This window comes from Eulemur rufifrons, chromosome 2 (genome assembly GCF_041146395.1).
Source record: "Eulemur rufifrons isolate Redbay chromosome 2, OSU_ERuf_1, whole genome shotgun sequence".
Lineage (NCBI taxonomy): Eukaryota > Metazoa > Chordata > Mammalia > Primates > Lemuridae > Eulemur > Eulemur rufifrons.
Window position 1 is genome coordinate 4,458,693 of NC_090984.1, and position 18,942 is coordinate 4,477,634.

Consider the following 18,942-nt stretch of genomic DNA (forward strand, 5'->3'; position numbering starts at 1 on the left):
TTCCGGAGTCGCTCGGGCGCCCCCCGACCCCTAGGCTCCGCCTCGGCCTCGGCGCGCCCGCCCGGCCCGAATGCGTTCGGGCATTTCCGCCGGGGGCGGGCCGGGCCGCTCGGAATCGTGGCGGCGGTGGAGGCGGGGATCCCGCGGCTGCGGCGACGGCTGCCGCTGTGGAGCCACTGGGCGGGCTCGGCTCAGCGTGACGGTGGCCGCGGCGGCGGCGGCGGCCGCGACCAGGTGAGTCCGGACTGGCCGTCGCGGGCAGAGGGGCGGCGGCGCGCGCGAGTGCGGGGGTGCGGCCCGGGTGGAAGGCAGAGCGCGAGCGCCAGGCTGCACCGGGCCCGCGGGATCGGGGGCCGCGGGGAGAGAGGCCGCGGGCCCCGCTGGACAGCGGCGCAGCCTGCCCGGGACGGTCGGGGCAGCGAGGGGGCCCCCCGCGGTAGTACGGGTTTGGGGCCGCGACCGCGCATGCAGGGAGGCCCTGCCCGGAGCGCGGCGTCGATCAGCAATGAGGGGCGCCCAGGTACTGCGTGGGGCATAATGGGGTGCAGGAGGGTCGGGGGTCGACCCCACTTCCGGTCCTCTGGCCGGACTGCCGGGTCCACGCAGGCCCGAGTGCGCGTCTGCGTGAGCGCGCAGGCCCTGCCTTCACCCGCGGAGCCCCTCGCCAGGCCTGCCCCGCCCCCCCGCGCCCCCCCGCCCCCCCTGCATTCGGGGAGCGCCGATGCCTAGGCGCGCACACCGGGGCGTGTGCAAACGTGTGCGCACCGGGAGCGGGGGCGGCCAGGCAGGCAGATCCAGGAGGTTGGTTTCCTGGACAGCCCCTCTCCGGGCCTCAGTTTCCCCACCGGAGAGTGGGCAGATTGGCGGCACCTGGGAATATGGAGCCCCTGCTCCCTGCTTGGACACCTTACTGGAGCCGGGAATGAAGTCCAGACGCTCCCCCTGGCACTCGAGGCCCTTTGGAGGCGATGTCTTTCCTATAGCCACCCTGAGCTCTTGGCAAGCAACTTGCCGCTGCCCAGCGCACCTGCCTATCCTCCGTGATGACCCACTCTCTAGTAAAGCACACCCCACCCCAGCCGCCTCCCTCGCGGGAGGCCTGAAACTGCAGGGTTGAGCTGGGAAGGTGTCTGTGCCCGTCTCTGCCGCCCCAGGCTGGGGCTCCTGCACCCGCCTTCCCCTCTTCCCATCCACCTTCTCTGGGCTCCTTGTCCTACCCTGGGGCTAAGGTCCCCTGTGGCTCTTCCCATCCCCTCCTCCCTCCACGTTTTGCACCTACTGTGAGTCCCAGACTGAGCCAGGCTGGGGATACCAACACCTACCCCAGCCAACCCCCGGGTTCCCCACCACCAGCTACCTGCAGAGCTAGAGGACCATTTGCTTGTGCCGGGGCCTCTCCCTGGACCTCCTTCCCTACCCTTGCTCCGCTGGCCTGACCCCTCCACAGGGCTCTCAAAGTACCCTAAAGTGTCCCTCATTGCGCCCTCCCCACTCTAACTATCTGGCCATGGCTGCTGCCTTGGAGTTGGGTGGATCTGGGTTTAAGTGCTGGCTTCTTCCTGGCCCACTGAGAGGCCCTACAAAGACCACCCTGAGCCTCAGTTTCCCCATCTCTAACACGGGTGATGAAGAGCTTACTTACTGAGCATGTCCAGGGCAGGTTCTTGGGAGCTTTGCTCCCAACAGCCCTAAGGGAGGGCTGTCAGTGCACCCATTTTACAGATGGGGAAACTGAGGGTCAGGAGGGCAGGGACTGGCCCAAAGGTCACTCAGCAATTCAGGGAATTCAAAACCTGGATTTGGGTCCCTCTGTGTTGGGGGTGGGAGGAGTCGGCCCGTCTAATGCTGCCCTATCCCTCTGTCCTCCCTAGGTCAGCGTCCTTGGCCAGTGAGCATGGTGGCAGCCTGCACCCTCGGCTCCCTCGTCTGGCGCAGCCAGAAGAGCCGCCAGCCCAGGGTGCCAATGGCTCCCCACGTGAGGGAGTGAGCGGCCTGCCCCACCCCACCCACTGATGGGGGACGTAGTGGCCCAGTGACTGAGAGTGCGCCACCAACCACCTCCCACCAGGTGACGAATGGTGGACAGAGTGACCAGTGGCCCCTGCCAGGGTCGTGGAATAATGGGAAGTGAGGCATGAGCGGCCCTCGTGGTCGCCTGTGACTGTTGGAAATAGAGGTCCCAGTGCCCCAGGCCAAGCCAGCGGACCCTCCCGGCCACCACCCTGGCTGATGGGGCCAGTGGGGCCCCAAGAAGCCGTGTGACCATCCAGACCCCACCCCACCCAGCCATGGCGGGCGCTGAGGGCTTCCAGTACCGGGCACTGTACCCGTTCCGCCGGGAGCGGCCGGAGGACCTGGAGCTGCTGCCGGGCGACGTGCTGGTGGTGAGCCGGGCAGCCCTGCAGGCGCTGGGCGTGGCAGAGGGTGGCGAGCGCTGCCCGCAGGCCGTGGGCTGGATGCCCGGCCTCAACGAGCGCACACGGCAGCGAGGTGACTTCCCTGGCACCTACGTGGAGTTCCTAGGGCCTGTGGCCCTGGCCCGGCCTGGCCCTCGCCCACGGGGCCCCCGCCCACTGCCCGCCAGGCCACGTGATGGGCCCCCTGAGCCAGGTGAGCAGCAAGCAGGGGCCCTGGAAAGGGGGTGGTCCCCTCAGACCCTTGCTGTCCTCTTCTTTACAGTGAGCCACTGGGACCTGTCCCAGGGGAGGGAGAATAAGGACATTTGGTCATTTGACAAGTGTTGACCTCACTATTGTCCAGTGCTGGGCTCAGCAGTGGACACAAGGCCTGGCCCTGCCCTCATGGGCTTCTGGTTCAAGAAGTGATGAGTGCGTGATTAGGTGGTGACAGATGCAATGAGGAAGGAGCGTGGCATGGCAAGAGCTGAGGGTGGAGTGCCCAGGACGTGGGCACAGGGCAAAGGCTGAGAGGTGGGGATGCAATGGCAGGCTCAGGGAACAGGGGAAGAAACAAGGGCTGGGCCTCAGAGACTTGGTGGGGTGAATTCTGAAGACAATGGAGAGTGTTCAGTGGGATTCAGAGGCTCAAGCTAGCTTCATCCTGCATTTTGCAGACAGGGTCCCTCAAAGAACCCCCTCTGTTACCCTGATTTCACCTGGTTTCCAAAATGACGGGGCCGTAAAGCCCAAAGAGGGAGGATGCTCAGTCAAAGCCATGCAGCACTGTGGGGTGTGAGGACCCCATGTCCCCTCCCCAAAGACCCCTGGCCATCCCCACTTCCCAGGGCATGCTGGGAGTGGAGAATCGGGGCACCGAGTATGTGCTAGAATTGCTGAATGCTAGGCAGGGGGTGTGGGTTCCATCTGGGGAAACTGAGGCTCGAGTTGGGAGGAGGAGGCTGAGGGCCCAGCACGGCCTGGTCTGACCCTCTTAAGTGCAGACGGGGAGACCAAAGCGCAAGGGGACCGAACGACTCACTCGGGGTCAGCCACCCGGTGAGGCCAGGGCCCTGGGAGGAGGTGCCAGGCCTGCTTTGTGCCAGAGGACACTGCCCAAAGAGGGTCAGGCCAGAGTCCCACAGCATGGGGCGGAATGTGGGACACCAAGGTGGTGTGGGGCTGGCTCGGGCCTCACAGCATCTGGTGTCTCCAGGGCCCGGGCCTGCGTCCCGCCTCGGCCTGGAGGAGCAGGAGGCGGCCCCATCCGGGCTCCCAGCCAGAATCTGCCTCTCCCCCTGGTAACAGCCACCTGCCTCGTCTGTCTGGCCTTTATCCAGCCACCACACACGTCCCCACGTGGGGCGGCTGCCCAGCCCCACCCTCCAAATCTTGCAGGGCTGTGTGACCTCAGCCAGAGCCCGCCCTCTCCAAGCCTCAGTTTCCTCATCTGCAGACAGCAGGGTTGGTCCCTTGCCACCTTAGGCCCTGCAGCTCTGTGTGCCGGGACCACCCAGTGTGCCGAGTGGGGAGCTGAGGGCGGAGCCCGACATCGCCTGGCCTCCACTGGCTGTGCACCCACGGGGAGGGTGTTCCCTCTCGGAGCCCCAGTTCCTCATCTGTAAAATGGGGGTGATGCCTGTTCCCACAGGCCTTCCCTCCCCATTTTGCAAACCAATCCCAGGCGAGTTTCAGGGTTGAATTTCCAGATCACATGGCCAGAGTGCCACCCACCTCCTCTCCCCTTGTTCTTTCCCATTTTTTTTGGCATTTTTGGTGCAGCTGGGCCTTTCTCCAGCTCCAGGCACCACCTGGCCCATCACTCAGGGAGGCCCCACAGGCCCCGGCTTGCCCCTGCCGTGTGCCAGGGCGTCCTTGCCGAGGGCCAGAGTCGCATCAAATGGTGGCGGCAGGCAGAGCTCGGCTGCTACAGGGCTGCCTGCACACAATGGGCCTTGTGGAGCTGGAAAGGAGGGGCCAGGAGGGGGCTGGGCCCAGGATGCCTCTGGCGCCCACTGTGGGGTTTCCGCGTTTTTAAAAGAGGGGAGAACTATTTTTTAGAAGCAAAATGATTTAGACAATGGGGAAAGGTCCTTGCAATAAACCGTTCAGATCCAGACAGGGATGTTTTCCTTGTATCCCTTTTCAACCACTTTTTTATTTGCATCAAGAAGGGAGTGACGATGCAATCAGCCCATTTTTCAGTTGAAAAAACTGAGGCCCAGAGAGGGCGGGTCTCGTGCCCGAGGTTGCACAGCAGGCTGTATGGTGGAGCCCAAAACCTGCTGTGTGAGTTTCAGTGGCTGCCATCAGGAATTACCACAAACCGGGTGGCTTCAAACAAGAGAAATGTTTCCTGTACTGTTTCTGGAGGCCAAAGACCCCAAATTGGGACCACGCTCCCTCTGAAAGCACCAGGGGAGAGACTTTCCTCACTCCTTCCATCTTCTGGCGTCTCTAGGCGGCCCTCAGCTGGGAGGCAGATTATTCCAGTCTCTGTTTCTGGCTCTCTTCTTAAAAAGACACCAGTCATTGGATTTGGGGCCCACTCCAGAACCAGGATGATGTCTTCTAGAGATCCTTTCTGTACTCTCATCTGCAAAAGCGCTCTTTCCAAACAAGGTCCCGGTCACAGGAACCAGGGGTTGGGACTTGGATGTATCATTTGGAGGTGCACTGTTCAGCCAGCTACACCTGGTCTCTGAAGTTGTGCGAACTCCTGGTACTTCAACCCAGAAAATTGTTTCCCGTCAATTCGGCCCTCCCAGCCCTTCCAGCTCAGGCCTTTTGGCCTCCTGAGCTGGGCCCTGCCTCAAGCCACCCACGCTGAGGTCCAGCTGGCAAAGAGAGGGGCTGGGATCCTTCCAGAGACCCCACCAATATGCTGTCCCCTCCTGCCAGGCCTTGCACTCCCCGACTTGCCGGAGCAGTTCTCCCCTCCCGATGTGGCACCCCCTCTTCTGGTGAAGCTCGTGGAGGCCACTGAGCGAACAGGTGAGCCTCAGCCTGGCGGCAACTCCTGCATTCTCCTTGCTTACCTCTAGGGACAGGCGATTCATCCCCTCACAGGGCTGCATGGGAGGAGGCTGAGGGTGGATGCGCTGGCCTCCAGGTTGAATAGGGTAGGGCAAGGAGTGACACCCAGGGAGATGGGAAGGTGGACAGGACCCGGCCATTGCATGTGCTGTTCTATCTCTTCGGAAGCGAGACTGCAGGGGGCTTGCGTAGCCAGCCCCAGCCTCATGGGATCGCGGCAGGATTTGAGAGCCAGCTCACCTGTCCCCACTTATCCCCCAGGGCTGGACAGCGAATCTTACTACAGGCTGGAGCTGCCCGCCCCGCGCACAGGTTAGGGGAAGCCTCAGGGGGAAGGGGTGGGGGAGGAGCCGGCAGGGGCCGCAGTACAAGTCCGTGGGACCTGTCCCCCCGCACCCGCAGACTGGTCCCTGAGCGACGTGGATCAGTGGGACGCGACAGCCCTGGCAGACGGCATTAAGGGCTTCCTGCTGGCGCTGCCTGCACCCCTCGTGACACCCGAGGCCTCGGCCGAGGCGCGCCGGGCCCTGCGGGGTGAGCCTGGTGGGCAGCCCGGGTCGGGGAGGGGGCTGCGGCGGGTGGGCGGCGCCGCCCGGGCTCACTGCCCCGCCGTCTGTCCGCAGAGGCCGCGGGGCCCCTGGGGCCGCTGCTGGAGCCCCCGACGCTGCCGCTGCACCGCGCCCTCACGCTGCGCTTCCTGCTGCAGCACCTGGGCCGCGTGGCCCGCCGCGCCCCCGCCCTGGGTCCCGCGGTGCGGGCGCTGGGCGCCACCTTCGGGCCGCTGCTGCTACGCGCGCCGCCGGCCTCGCCGCCCCCCGGGGGCGCACCCGACGGGTGAGGAGCGGGGCCTCGCCTGGGTGCGGAAGGGCGGGGCTGGGCCTGCGCGAGAGGGGCGGGGTTTCCGAGTGGGCGGGGCTGAGCCGGCGCGAGAGGGGCGGGGCTTCCTAGTGGGCGGGGCTGAGCCAGCACGGGAAGGGGCGCGGTTTAGGGTGGGCGGGGCTTGCCGAGAGTGGGCGAGGCCTGGACCGTAAGAAGGGTGTGGACGTGGCCGAGGGCGGGACAGAACCTGTGATGGAGAGGAAGAGAGAAGGGGAGGGGACCTGGGCTCCGGAGTCTGGGGACTTAGGGTAGGCATGTGGGTGAGGCCTGCACCTTCGCTTCTGCTTACCCCACTTCAGGTGCACTCCATAAATGTATGAGCGTTTATGGAGCACCTACTGTATATCCCTACACAGGAGTTGGTCTCTCACACCTACCTGTATCACCCTTCCCTCTTCCCTGCACATCCCTTCACGTGTACACGCCCCTAGGTGTGCAAGCATGTGCAGAATTGTGTGCACCCGCGTGGGCAGACAGGTCCTACCCAGTCTTCACCACAGTCCCCTTCCCCCCAGGAGTGAGCCCAACCCTGACTTCCCGGCACTGCTGGTGGAGAAGCTGCTTCAGGAACATTTGGAAGAGCAGGAGGTGGCGCCCCCAGGTGACACCCCTTTGTAGTGTCATCATTTCTTATTGCTAGGGGTCCATGAATGCTGATTCCAGGGCCCTGTTGATGTCAGTAGGCCCGGTTGCAATGGGGGGGGGGGGCAGCCACAGTATACAGTCGGTGATCGAGATGCATTTATTTTTCTGTTCCCCAGCGCTGCCGCCTAAACCCTCCAAGACAAAGCTGGCCCCCGCAGGCCTAGCCAATGGCGGGAGCCCACCCGCCTTACAAGACGCTGAGTGGTACTGGGGGGACATCTCCAGGTAGGGTTGCTGGCGTGGGGCCAGGGATCGAGGAGGTGCCATGTGGTGGGCAGGGTGTCCAGGTGGGCAGCCGCAATCCTGAGCGTCCCCACAGGGAGGAGGTGAATGAGAAACTCCGGGACACGCCCGATGGCACCTTTCTGGTCCGAGATGCATCCAGCAAGATCCAAGGGGAGTACACGCTGACCCTCAGGTGGGGGCCTGGCCCTTCAGGGATGGCTGGGGGTCAGAGGTCACAGATGGGGTGGGAGGTGGACAGTGTCAGGGCCAGGGGACTGGGGTGAGGTTTGGGGTCCTTCTGGGTGCCAAGACCCTCTCTGCTCCCCCCACCAGGAAAGGCGGGAACAATAAGCTGATAAAGGTCTTCCACCGCGACGGGCACTATGGCTTCTCGGAGCCACTCACCTTCTGCTCTGTCGTGGACCTCATCAACCACTACCGCCACGAGTCGCTGGCCCAGTACAACGCCAAGCTGGACACGCGGCTCCTCTACCCGGTGTCCAAGTACCAGCAGGTCTGTGCCAGGGCGGGTGCCGGGGAGGCTGGCGCCTGGGCCTTAGTTTCCCAGGTAGGCCCGACGAGGCCACACAGCTCCCTGATTCCACCGGGCGTCCCCAGGACCAGATTGTCAAGGAGGACAGCGTGGAGGCGGTGGGCGCCCAGCTCAAGGTCTACCACCAGCAATACCAGGACAAGAGCCGAGAGTACGACCAGCTCTACGAGGAGTACACACGTACCTCTCAGGTACCCCGGGCCCCACACGCAGGGAAACTGAGGCACAGAGGGGCAGTGGCAAGGCTGGGAGCGCAGCAGCCAATCTCTGGGGCCACAAGGATGCACGTACAGTTCCAGGTCACAGAGCAGGCACTTGGCACCAGGAGCTGTTCTAAAATAAGTGTATGTGGTTTTAAAATGACACAGGAAACCAGACCCGGGGGCGGTGGGGGGGGGGGGCATCTCAGGTGAGCCTCTATCTCAGTCTGAGCCTCGGTTTCCCCTTCTGTAAAATGGAGCCATGGATCTCCACTCCTTTATCTGGACTCCTTTGGTCAGAACGTTCTTCGCATTAGTGATCATAACCTGGGAGTTGGTTACGGGAACGGCAGCATTTTCTAACACGGGAAGGTTTGTCACGCAGGGACCGTGTTAACGAGCTGCTTTTGCAAGTAGAGGGGGACAGATTCAGGCTGAACATCCTGTCTCCGGCCAGGAGCTGCTCAGTCCCTCTGCAGTCCCCAAGGGTACGCTTCCTGTCCCCATTTTCCTGATGGGTTAGCTGAGGCCTTCAGTGGCCGAGACACCTGTTCAGGATTGGTTAGGAACATGGTGACCTCAGAAGTGACTTAGGTCACCTGAGCCTCAGTTTCCACAATAACAGTTCTTTGTGGGGGGCTTCTGGGAGGTCCTGTGGGAAGTACTTATGAACGTGGCGACTGGGTTTACCGTTAATCCTTGGCAGCGTCAACAGGTCCCGGTGTTTGGAGGTATCCATGGGAAGCTGTAAAGGAGGAGGAAGTTTGGGGAGTGGGGTTTTGAAGGCTGAATAGGAGTTCATTTGATGCAGCAGGAGTTAGAAGAATGACACTCCCAGTAGAGGAAACAGCTTGAACAAAGTCTCAACATCAGAGTTGGGATCTGCCTTCGCCCCTCAGGAGGGACTTTTGGGGAGTGCCAGGAGGTACTAAGATGCACCCCCTCCTTCAGGAGCTACAGATGAAGCGCACAGCAATTGAGGCCTTCAACGAGACCATCAAGATCTTCGAAGAGCAGGGCCAGACGCAGGAGAAGTGCAGCAAGGAATATCTAGAGCGCTTCCGGCGTGAGGGCAACGAGAAGGAGATGCAGAGGTGAGTCCGCTCCCCTGCCCTGCCCACCCCGCCATGACCTGGCGCAGTGCAGGCAGGGAAAGGGAGGAAATGGAGGGAGACAGCCGATGTTCCATCTGGGGGTGGGGGAAGGGTGGTCAGTTGTAGTGGGCTTTGAAGGATGAATAGGAGTTCGCCAGAAAGAGAAATCAGAGGAAATAGCGTGTATACAGGCTTAGAGACTGGAAGTACACAGTCTGGTACCAAGTAGGTCCCCAAGAAAACCCCGGAGCCATCTGAGGCCTCTGAGCCATCCCTCCCACAGGATCCTGCTGAACTCAGAGCGGCTCAAATCTCGCATCGCGGAGATCCACGAGAGCCGCACGAAGCTAGAGCAGCAGCTGCGGGCGCAGGCCTCGGACAACCGGGAGATCGACAAGCGCATGAACAGCCTCAAGCCAGACCTCATGCAGCTGCGCAAGATCCGAGACCAGTACCTCGTGTGAGTGGCCGGCTCTGCGCCCGCCCGTCCTCGTTAGCACTGGGGCGCTCCGAGATCTCTGCGGGCATCTCGCTCTCTCTGTCTCTGCCAGGTGGCCCTGCCTGCCCCGCCCCCCAGACCCCTCATCTGCCCACGAGCCCCTCTGCTGTCAGTTGGGCCTAGAATTCTTGTCCCTCCTGGGCCCCTGGGAAGGGCTCCCCGTGGGTCAGCCTCACCTTCGTCAGACATCTGGGAAATGGGACGCCGCTCCCACGGGGTTGGGTTGAGCGCCTTCAGTATACACGCCTGCTGTGCAGGCTGGCATGCGGGGTGGCTATGGCAGCCTCAGCCTGGGTTCCAATCCCGCCTCCGCCCGCCGGCCTCCTGTGGGCGGTAGCAAGGGGCCTCCCTCCCCCGCCTGCCGCCTGAGCCTCAGCCCCGCACGTGCGCCTGCCGCCTGCTGGGCTGTGCTGAGCACCGTGTCTGTATTGGCTCCTTCAGTCCCTTCTAAGTCTTGTAAAGTTTGTCCTTTACAGCTGGGGAAACTGAGGCGTGGAACAGACAGCTGCCCTGTGCAAAAGCCAACAGGGCCGTGCAGCCCACAGGACTGGGCCTCCGGTGACACTAAGGCCTTGCCAGGGCTGGTGCATTGGGGGGCGGGAGGTGGGGGCGGTCATTAAGTGTTAACAGAGGCAGAAAACTGGGGGGCAGGGCGGGGTTCCCTGGCACAGTGGGAAGCCAGCCTGGGTTCGCACTGCCCTAGGCCAGGTCAAGGTTGCCCCCTTGTGGCAATCAAGGGTATCGTGCCCAGAGCATGCACTCCTAGGTCAGCCCCTGCCTCCTCCCCCCCGGACCCCCCCCCCCCGTGGGCTGGGTGGGTGCAAGCCCACCTTTCCTCTTCCCCTCAGGTGGCTCACCCAGAAAGGTGCCCGGCAGAAGAAAATCAACGAGTGGTTGGGGATCAAAAACGAGACTGAGGAGTGAGTCATTGCCTTGAGGGAGGCAGGGAGGGCTTCCCAGACGAGGGGGCCATTTTGGGTGGGTTTTGAAGAACGAGTAGGAGTTTGCCACAGAGGAAGCGTTGTCCGGGCAGTTGCGGGGGGTGTGGGGGAGCCACAGATGCTGGCAGTGAGTGACCAGGCTCCCCCCACAGCCAGTATGCGCTGATGGAGGACGAGGACGATCTCCCCCACCACGAGGAGCGCACGTGGTACGTGGGCAAGATCAACCGCACGCAGGCTGAGGAAATGCTGAGCGGCAAGCGGGACGGCACCTTCCTCATCCGGGAGAGCAGCCAGCGCGGCTGCTACGCGTGCTCCGTGGTGTGAGTGCCCGGAGGCTGGGTGGGGGCGGGGGTCCCCGCATTCCTTCCAGAGCTCTCTGCAGCGCCCAGCATGCGCCAGGCCTCGGGAGGGCCGCGAGGAAGAAGCCCCCCCGCGGCTGCCAGGGCGAGGAGGGACCCTCTGGGCAGGCGCGTAGGGAGGGGGCCACCTGACCTGCCCTCTCGTCGGTCCCCCAGGGTGGACGGTGACACCAAGCACTGCGTCATCTACCGCACGGCCACTGGCTTCGGCTTCGCGGAGCCCTACAACCTGTACGGGTCCCTGAAGGAGCTGGTGCTGCACTACCAGCACGCGTCGCTCGTGCAGCACAACGACGCGCTCACCGTCACCCTCGCGCACCCTGTGCGCGCCCCGGGCCCGGGCCCGCCGCCTGCCGCCCGCTGAGCGCCGCCGGGAACCCCCGGGCAGAGCCGCCCTGGGCCACAGGACGGGCCAGCCGCGCCCAGGGGCCTCCAGCTCCCTGGCTCTCCTTCGGGTTCTCAGCGCGACTCTCTCCCCCCATCGCTCTGTCTCCGGCTGTCCCTGTCTCCACGTGTGGGGTCCTGCCTGTCCCCCTTCTCCCTGGGCACTGCCCTCACCGTGCCCCAGCCACCCGACCCTCTGCCCTGCCCGCGACAGGCCTCCCGGGTCCAGGGAGCCCCTCCTGGCTGTACCTGCCATGTTTACAGAGGGCCCCGGGCTGCGCGGCCCCAGCCTGGGCGGCCCGATTTTTAAGCCATAGACCTGGGGTCAGGGCAGGAAGGAACTTCCCTCCGCTGCTTCCAAGAACCTTGGCCGTGACATTCGGGGCTGGGCGGGACCTGCCCCCACGGACCCCAACTTCCCCTCCAAACCCAGAAGTGAAACCTGCTGCCGACTCACCCCCACGATGGGGCTGCGACAATAAGTTCCCCCGCCCCGCAAAAAAGTAATTAAAAATAAAGTCGTGAGCCCGCCCCACCCCCCCACCCCCCAACCGCGGCCCCCAGTGCTGGCGCCGCCTTAGTGGCTGAGATGCGACGCTGCCCACGCGCTTCCAGTGGGTGCGGATTCAGGGCTCCTCAATCATGTTGGGTTTTGATTTCATTTTTCCTTGACTGCAAAACCCTCTTTTCTCTCCTCTTTTGGGACAAGAGCCCTGGTTTTCTACGCTGCCCTTGGCCACCACGCTGCCTGCCCGGCTCGACCCGGGAGGCAGGTTTTGTACGGTACGTTGTTACAGATATAAAACCTCCAACACGGTGGACGGTTGTGTCGTCAAGTGACTGGGCTTCCGTGCGACCTCTGCGGGCTGGGGGCCCTGGCGTTTTTGGGGTCACAGCAGGCCGCCTGTGAGGCCCAAGAGCAACCCCCCCCCCGCCCCCCCCCCCCCCGCCCCTTCAGCAGCCCAAGTCCTAGAAGTGGAGGGACCTGCCCAAGGTCCCGCAGCAGACAGATTTGAGCTCTGACCTCCTGCCCTGCACTCTGGCCTGCTCAGGGGACCCTGGGCCAGACCTGACTCCTTGAGGGGTTCCTGGGCCCCCTCACCCCTGCCAGGTTTGGATCCTGTTGCAGCCACCAGCAGTGACCTCGGGAAAGTCACCTACTCTGTGATCTGCAGCTTCCTCATTCATCCTCACATGACATCAGGAGTCACATGGTTGATGATACCCCCCCATGCCACCCAGAAGGGTCTGGCCTCCTGTGTCCTTGATATCCCCAGAGGGCAGCATCTCCACCAGGGTTTGAGGCCCTCCCCAACCCCTCTTTCCGCAGGGTCCCCCCCCCCCGGGATGCTGAGTGGGGGCTGCAGGGGTGCTGGCACTGACCGCCCACTGCAGCTTCCTCTCAGCCCCGCCAGGCTGCCATGGGGGAGGGGGAGGGGACAACAGCCCATGTGGCATCTGGCCACGCTCAGCCACCCGCTGTGTGTGTGTCCTTGGCAAATTAGCCTCCCCTCTGATCAGCCATTTCCTTGTTACCAAGAGGGCTCAGTCATAGCTGCCCCCTCGCCCCCACTGAACGCCTCTGAGAATTCAGTGATAAAATGGGTTTGGGGCCCAACCTGTGCCTGGCACAAAAGCAGGACAGCAATCAATTGTGAGGTTACATTTCTCATTTCTTCCAACAGGGCTGGTGCTTAATAGTCACTGGAAAAATTGTAGCAGTTATATTTATTGTTATGTCTCCAGTGGGCCCAGCAAGTTGTGATGGGGAGACTTTGAGAAGGAAGAGGGCTTGGCCATCTGAGGGACAGGGTGGGGCTTCATCCAGCCACTGGCACTTCAGGGGAGCCCTGGCTCCCAACCCTGTTGCTACGTGTATGGACACGTCCTAGGTGGGCCCCCCAGAACTGGGGGGGGCACAAGCTGCAGAGGTGGGGGCTCAGCTCTGTCTCCCAGCCAGGTTTGGGGCATTTCCTTTGTGGGATCGGGTTCCGAGTCCTGCCCTGCATGTGAGACCGGCAGAGTCTGGACTTCTTGCTGTTCCCCCAACACCCCCAGCCTCCACCCAGCCCTTTCGGGAGCTGCCTTCACTGCCGGGCGTGTGGGCACCTCCCAGGCCCCCAACACCCAGCCTGGGGAACTGTCCTGCCTCTGAGCCCTCTGTGGTGGCTGTAACTCCCAACCTCACTGTTCTGCCCATTATTCAGAAGGGGAGACTGAGGTTCCATCTCTTGAGGACCCCAGCAGAGTCCAGAGTCAAACTGGTGGCTAAGCTGGCTCCAGGCAGATTGTTCCACACGGCCACCCCCATGTCCCCTCTTGTGGCTGGCACAGGCTCCCTTCTCTCCCCGCAAAGGAGTGCTCTGAGGTCAGTAGGGCTCTGCTCCCTCGAGCCTCCGACCCTGGAGAGAAGGAACGCGCTCTCCTCTCCCCAGCCCCACGCCAGGGTAGGGCCCCAGAGAAGTGAGACTCCCTTCCCAGGCCAGCTTCTGCTTTTCGGCCCAGCTGTGGCCAAGCCTGAGTCAGCTCCACGGGACAGGAGATGGGTCGGGAGATGGGTCGGGAGCGTCAGGGGTGGGGAGGCTGAGGGGGAGGGGCACGGGCAGGTCCTGTGCTGCCAGGCCGGGTGACATGTAGAGGCCCCTTGCCCAGTCCTGCCTACTTGCAGGCAGAGCATCGCCCCCATACAGTGCCAGCTCCACCCCAGAGAGCGTCCCCAAGGCTAGGGACCAGGGCCAGGAGTACCACAGGCGCCCCCAGAGGGTCCTGGGCGCGTGGAGATGCCCCCATTTCTCCCGGCCTCCCTGCAGGTCTGGCTCTGAGGGCGCCACCTCCCCTGCCCTGGTTGCCCAGAGCCTCATGTGACCGGCAGGGCTAACTGCCAGGGACGCAAAGGGGCATGGAGGGCACCTGGACGGCCTCATGACTTGGGCCCAGCACCTGGCAGGGCTCGGGTTGGAAAGGGGGACGCGGAGAGGAAAGCTGAGGTCCCACGGACGGACGCCGGCGGGGCCCTGGGGGCGTGGCCGCGGGGAGGTGGGACCGCCTTGGGGGCCGGGCCACCGCTCGGTTAAAGGCCGCTCGTTCTGCCAGCACCCGCTCCCACAGCCACACCTCTGACCCCGCCGAGATGGCCCTGTCACCACTCCTGCTGCTCCTGCCCCTGCTGCTGCAGCTGGCGGATCCCGCGGCCGCGAGGGCGTCACCTGTGGACCAGACGCCGGGCTCCTGCAAGGTAGGGACAGCAAAGGGGCAGGCAGGTCAGAAAGGACCGGCAGCCTGTCTGGGCAGGAGACTCCTCCGTGCTTCCCCGACTCCACAGGGGACAATCGGGATCCCCCAGGGGCAGGACGCGGTTCTGGTGCTGAAAACCCCCTTCTGTTCCCGTGGCCGAGCGCTCAGCGGTCCTGAGCTTTCTCATCCCATGTCTGGGACACGCAGCCGTCCCCTGCCCGCCCCGGCCACGGCTCACCGAGCACCCGCTGTGTACTTCTGGGACAGGCAGCTGGGGTCCCCTGGGAAGGCCAGGCGCTCGGCTCGGGCGGTGGCCCCGGCTGCGGGCTCATGCCTCGCTGTGCCCTCGTCCCAGCCGGGAGGGGCTCGCGTGTTTCTGGGACGCAGCAAACACGCCCCGGAATCCGAGCAACTGGCTCCTGGCCCCGGAGACACGGCCGCCTGCCTCGCTCCGCTGAAGCCGGAAGTCAGCATGCATTAGGCACCACCTCTATTCATTCAGAGAGGTTCACGTGGGTCCCTTGAGATGAAGAATAAATGAGTCCACATGGGTACAGGGCCTTGCTCAGCTCAGGGTCAAGGTTCTGGGGGCGAAGAGGCAAGCAATGTGCACACATCAGGCTCCTGTGGTATGTGCCTCCCAAAGGCAATGACCAGGAATGTGCATTCCTTGAGCCCTTACTGTATGAAGTCCTTCTGGGAGAAGAATTTCACCTGACCTGGAGGAAAGGAAAGACCGTGCATACATTAAGTGCCTACAGTTTGCAAGTGTGTGTCCTGGCCCTTTTGCAAACACACTGAGGTTAGGAAGGTTCAGGGACACAGTAAAGCCTCCGACTGAGGATTCCACTGGTGAGGTCTGGAAGGAGTGCAAGGAGAAGCACCTACTGTTTGCAGTTCCCGTTCTAGAAGATACCAAGCAGGGCTCAGAGGAAGAAGGGAGCTGCCCAGGCTGGCACCTACCTCCCCCCTTTTCCTTCTGTGCAGACGAGTGAACTGTGCCTGCAGTCACCTGCCAGGAAGGCCGACGCCCCGCTTGTCAACGTGACCCTCTACTACGAGGCACTTTGTAACGGCTGCCGGTACTTCTTGGTCCGAGAGCTCTTCCCCACATGGCTTTTTGTCCAAGAGATCCTCAACGTCACCCTGGTGCCCTACGGAAATGCTCAGGTGCGTGGGCGCTGGGGAAACTGAGGCACGCGGGCAGGGAGGGGCAGCCAGCCTGCCGGCCAGCGCTCACTCTGCTGCCTCGCAGGAAAGAAACGTCAGTGGCCAGTGGGAGTTCGAGTGCCAGCACGGAGAGCAGGAGTGCAGGCTTAACAAGGTGGAGGTGAGAGCCCCCCAGGCCCAGGCGGTGCGCAGGTCTGGGGACGCTGCCCGTGGTGCGCAAGGTGACCGCGAGGCTCCCAGCTCTGTCCCCACCTCGTGCCCCTCCATTTAATCATGTTGTCACTCAGCGCATCCTTAGCGGGCACCTGTGGTTACTCCCAGAGGGTGTTGGGCTGCTCTGGGCCCCCCTCACTCCCCTCCTGTCACCCCCCACCCCCTCTCCCGCCCCCGGCGCCCAGGCCTGCCTGTTGGACAAGCTGGAGGCGGAGGTGGCCTTCCTGACTGTCGTCTGCGTGGAGGAGTTGGATGACATGGAAAAAAATCTCAAACCAGTAAGCGACGCCCTCCTTTGGCACGAGGAGGAGGACAGGGGTGGCAGGTGGCCTTCCCTGTGCCCAGGCAGACCCAGGTTCGAGTCCTGGCCCTGCCCACCCCTGTCTGGGCAGCCCCAGGGAAACAGCCTCCCCTCTGGAAGCCTCATCTCTGAATCGGGGAACACAGGTCTCCTGGGGGCAGGAGTGGATCTGGGAGGACTTCCTAGAAGAGGCGTCCGTGAGCGGGGCGCGGAAGGATGACCAGGAATGTGCAGGGACACGGACGAAGGGGTGTGGACGTGATAGGACAGGCCCCACCTACTTCCCCGGGGGATTGTGAAAATTAACTCCCTAAGGACTGAGTCATCTGCTACAATCATTTATTCATCCATCCAACACGTGGGCCACCTAAGAGGCCTCACTCAGAGACAGCCCCGGCCCTGCAGGGTCAGACTGGGGCTGGTCAGAGAGGACACTGAGGAGACACTGGGGGAGGAGGTGGAAGGGTGTTCCTGGCAGAGGGATCGGCATGTGCGGAGGCTCTGAGGACAGTGTGACACCATGGAGGTCTGAAGCTGCAGGTCTGGTCTTAAAGGGGACAGCGAGGGGGCTGGGAGGCAGGAAGAGCTGAGCCCCCACCCTGGGGCTTCCCCTCGGGCAAGTATCAGGCACCTCCTGTTTGTGGGCCTCGCTGTGTCGCTGTGAAAGCCGACTGTCCCCGCTCCCCAGTGAGGAAACAGGCCGGGCTCAGGGCTGCGGGGGGACCGTTGGGCGATAACAGGGAGGAAGCTGAGGCAACACCCCGCCCCCCACCCCACGCAGTGCCTAGAGCTCTACAGCCCAGACGTGTCACCAGATGCCATCATGGAGTGTGCCACGGGGGCGCGCGGCACGGAGCTCATGCACGCCAACGCCCAGCGGACGGACGCTCTGCAGCCACCCCACCAATACGTGCCCTGGGTCACCGTCAACGGGGTAGGAGTCCCTGCGGCCCTCAGCTGGCCCCTGGGACGGGACCAGGGTGAGGGATGTGCCCGCTGGTCTGGGAGGCGGGAGGCGCAGGGCGCACTGGGGGCCACGTGCAGCCCTTGTGGGCCAGGACGGGATTCGTGCGCTGGGGGAGGTGGGATGGCGTGACCTCCTGTGTTGCGTTTGCAGAAAGTCTTGGAAGAGCCCAGCCAGCTCCTGGCCGTCGTCTGCCAGCTGTACGAGGTGAGCTGGGCGGGAGCAGAGGGCCCAGCAGGAGGGGCTGGGAGTGTCCTTCCAGGACGCAACTCCTGGCTCATCCCCTGCAGGGCGAGAAGCCGGACGTCTGCAGACCCCTGGGCAGGTCGCACAGGAAGGTCTGCTTCAAGTGATGCCGCTGCCCAGGAAGAGTGGCGGCCCGGCTGCTGCCCGTCTCCGACCCAGCCCTCGGCAGCCACCGCGCACCGCCTGGGCAACTTCGCGCCTCCCACGAAGCCCAGACGGAAAATGCTGCCCCGGGATCCAGACTCTTGCCTCACTGAGAGTGGTCTTCAAATGAAACGTTTAATAAACACTTCTGCATGCTGGGATGCATTTGATAAGTTGTCAATTCTCCCACTCCGGATGGGTACAATGTGGGAGCCCCTGAGAGGCCTTAGATAGGGAGTCCCCTGCCCAGGGGGTGCAGAGCCAGACAGACATCCCTAGTCCCATGGAGTCAGAAATGGATCAGAGGGAGGGGCCAGGGGTGAATGAGGCCACAGAGGGAATGAAGGCTCAGCATTGGGAAGAGGGGCATTGAGGGCTGGGGTTTTGAAGGGTGAGTAGGAGTTCATCAGGCCAAAAATGTATTCATTCATTCAACACACATTCCCAGCCACCCCTATCATGCTGACTCCACACTGGGTAATATGGATTGAGCCAGACAATGGGAACTGAGGCCAGGCAAGGACAGAGGATGGGGTGGGGACATTGTTTGGGGAGTTTGGAAGACTGCATTCACTGGAGGAAAAATATGCAGAGCCAGACAGACATCCTTCATCCCCTGGGGATCAGAAGCAGGGGCCAGGGGTGATTGAGCCCACAGGGGTATTGAAGGCTTTGCATTGGGAAGAGGGTCATTGACGGCTGGGGTTTGGAGGGTGAGTAGGAGTTCATCAGGCCAAAAAGGTATTCATTCATTCAACAAGCATTCCTACCCACCCCTATCATGCTGACTCCACATTAGGTAATAGGGGTTGAGCCAGAGGATGGCAACTGGGGCCAGGCAAGGACAGAGGATGGGGTGGGGACATTGTCTGGGGAGTCTGGACTAATGTGCTCACTGGGGAAAAAAAAAATCACCGTCTTCCAGGGAAGGTGAAGACAAATGTGCCAATCCCCAATGAGCAGTAAACTCCGGAGCTAGAACGCCGGTCTCAGGCACCTGAGAACAACAGGATGCGTCGTAGGATCGTTTTCAAGGAAGGGAGAAACCACACTCCTCGCACAGACGTGAGGTGAACATGCAAAAGATCTTGTTTATCCCACTGTTGGCGAGGGCGCTGGGTAGGTGTTCCGCGGAGAGCCCAGGGGTCAGGCGGACCTGCAGGTCAGTGACGTAGACAAGTCTTGTGCAAGTGGACGCCAAACTGGCTTTCCCAAAGGTCTGGGCAGGGGAGGGGGCGAAGTTGTCCTTTCTGTTAAAAATTGATCGCAAAGTCTTTCCTTGGCAGGTCTTCTTGGATTTGTCCTGATGCTGGAGAGTCCATAAGGAATCTCAGCGTGGACTTTCAAAAGCTTGTGTCATTTCCTAACCTGAGGCAACAAACGTCACCGGGTGCCACCTGCAGCACCTCTAAGTTGAACCAAATTCCTCTCTTCTCCATGTCCCCAAAACATCCTA

The 18,942-nt window shown here is 62.7% G+C and overlaps 2 protein-coding genes across 2 annotated transcripts; both read left to right on the forward strand.

The window, feature by feature from the left end:
* The first annotated feature begins 139 nt into the window (after positions 1–139).
* PIK3R2 (phosphoinositide-3-kinase regulatory subunit 2) lies at positions 140–11,737 on the forward strand. Its single transcript, XM_069476503.1, has 16 exons — positions 140–234; positions 1,872–2,610; positions 5,298–5,390; positions 5,694–5,744; positions 5,835–5,966; positions 6,056–6,266; positions 6,827–6,912; positions 7,073–7,181; positions 7,276–7,374; positions 7,515–7,695; positions 7,800–7,925; positions 8,886–9,028; positions 9,312–9,488; positions 10,376–10,447; positions 10,621–10,791; positions 10,987–11,737. Exons 2-16 carry the CDS (start codon positions 2,289–2,291, stop codon positions 11,192–11,194), a joined length of 2,181 nt encoding a protein of 726 aa, XP_069332604.1. The 5' UTR covers positions 140–234; positions 1,872–2,288; the 3' UTR covers positions 11,195–11,737.
* A 2,555-nt stretch (positions 11,738–14,292) lies between these two features.
* On the forward strand, positions 14,293–17,647 carry IFI30 (IFI30 lysosomal thiol reductase). The gene is made up of 7 exons (XM_069476551.1): positions 14,293–14,449; positions 15,436–15,618; positions 15,704–15,778; positions 16,017–16,109; positions 16,914–17,066; positions 17,250–17,303; positions 17,387–17,647. Exons 1-7 carry the CDS (start codon positions 14,345–14,347, stop codon positions 17,447–17,449), a joined length of 726 nt encoding a protein of 241 aa, XP_069332652.1. The 5' UTR covers positions 14,293–14,344; the 3' UTR covers positions 17,450–17,647.
* Positions 17,648–18,942: the final 1,295 nt, after the last annotated feature.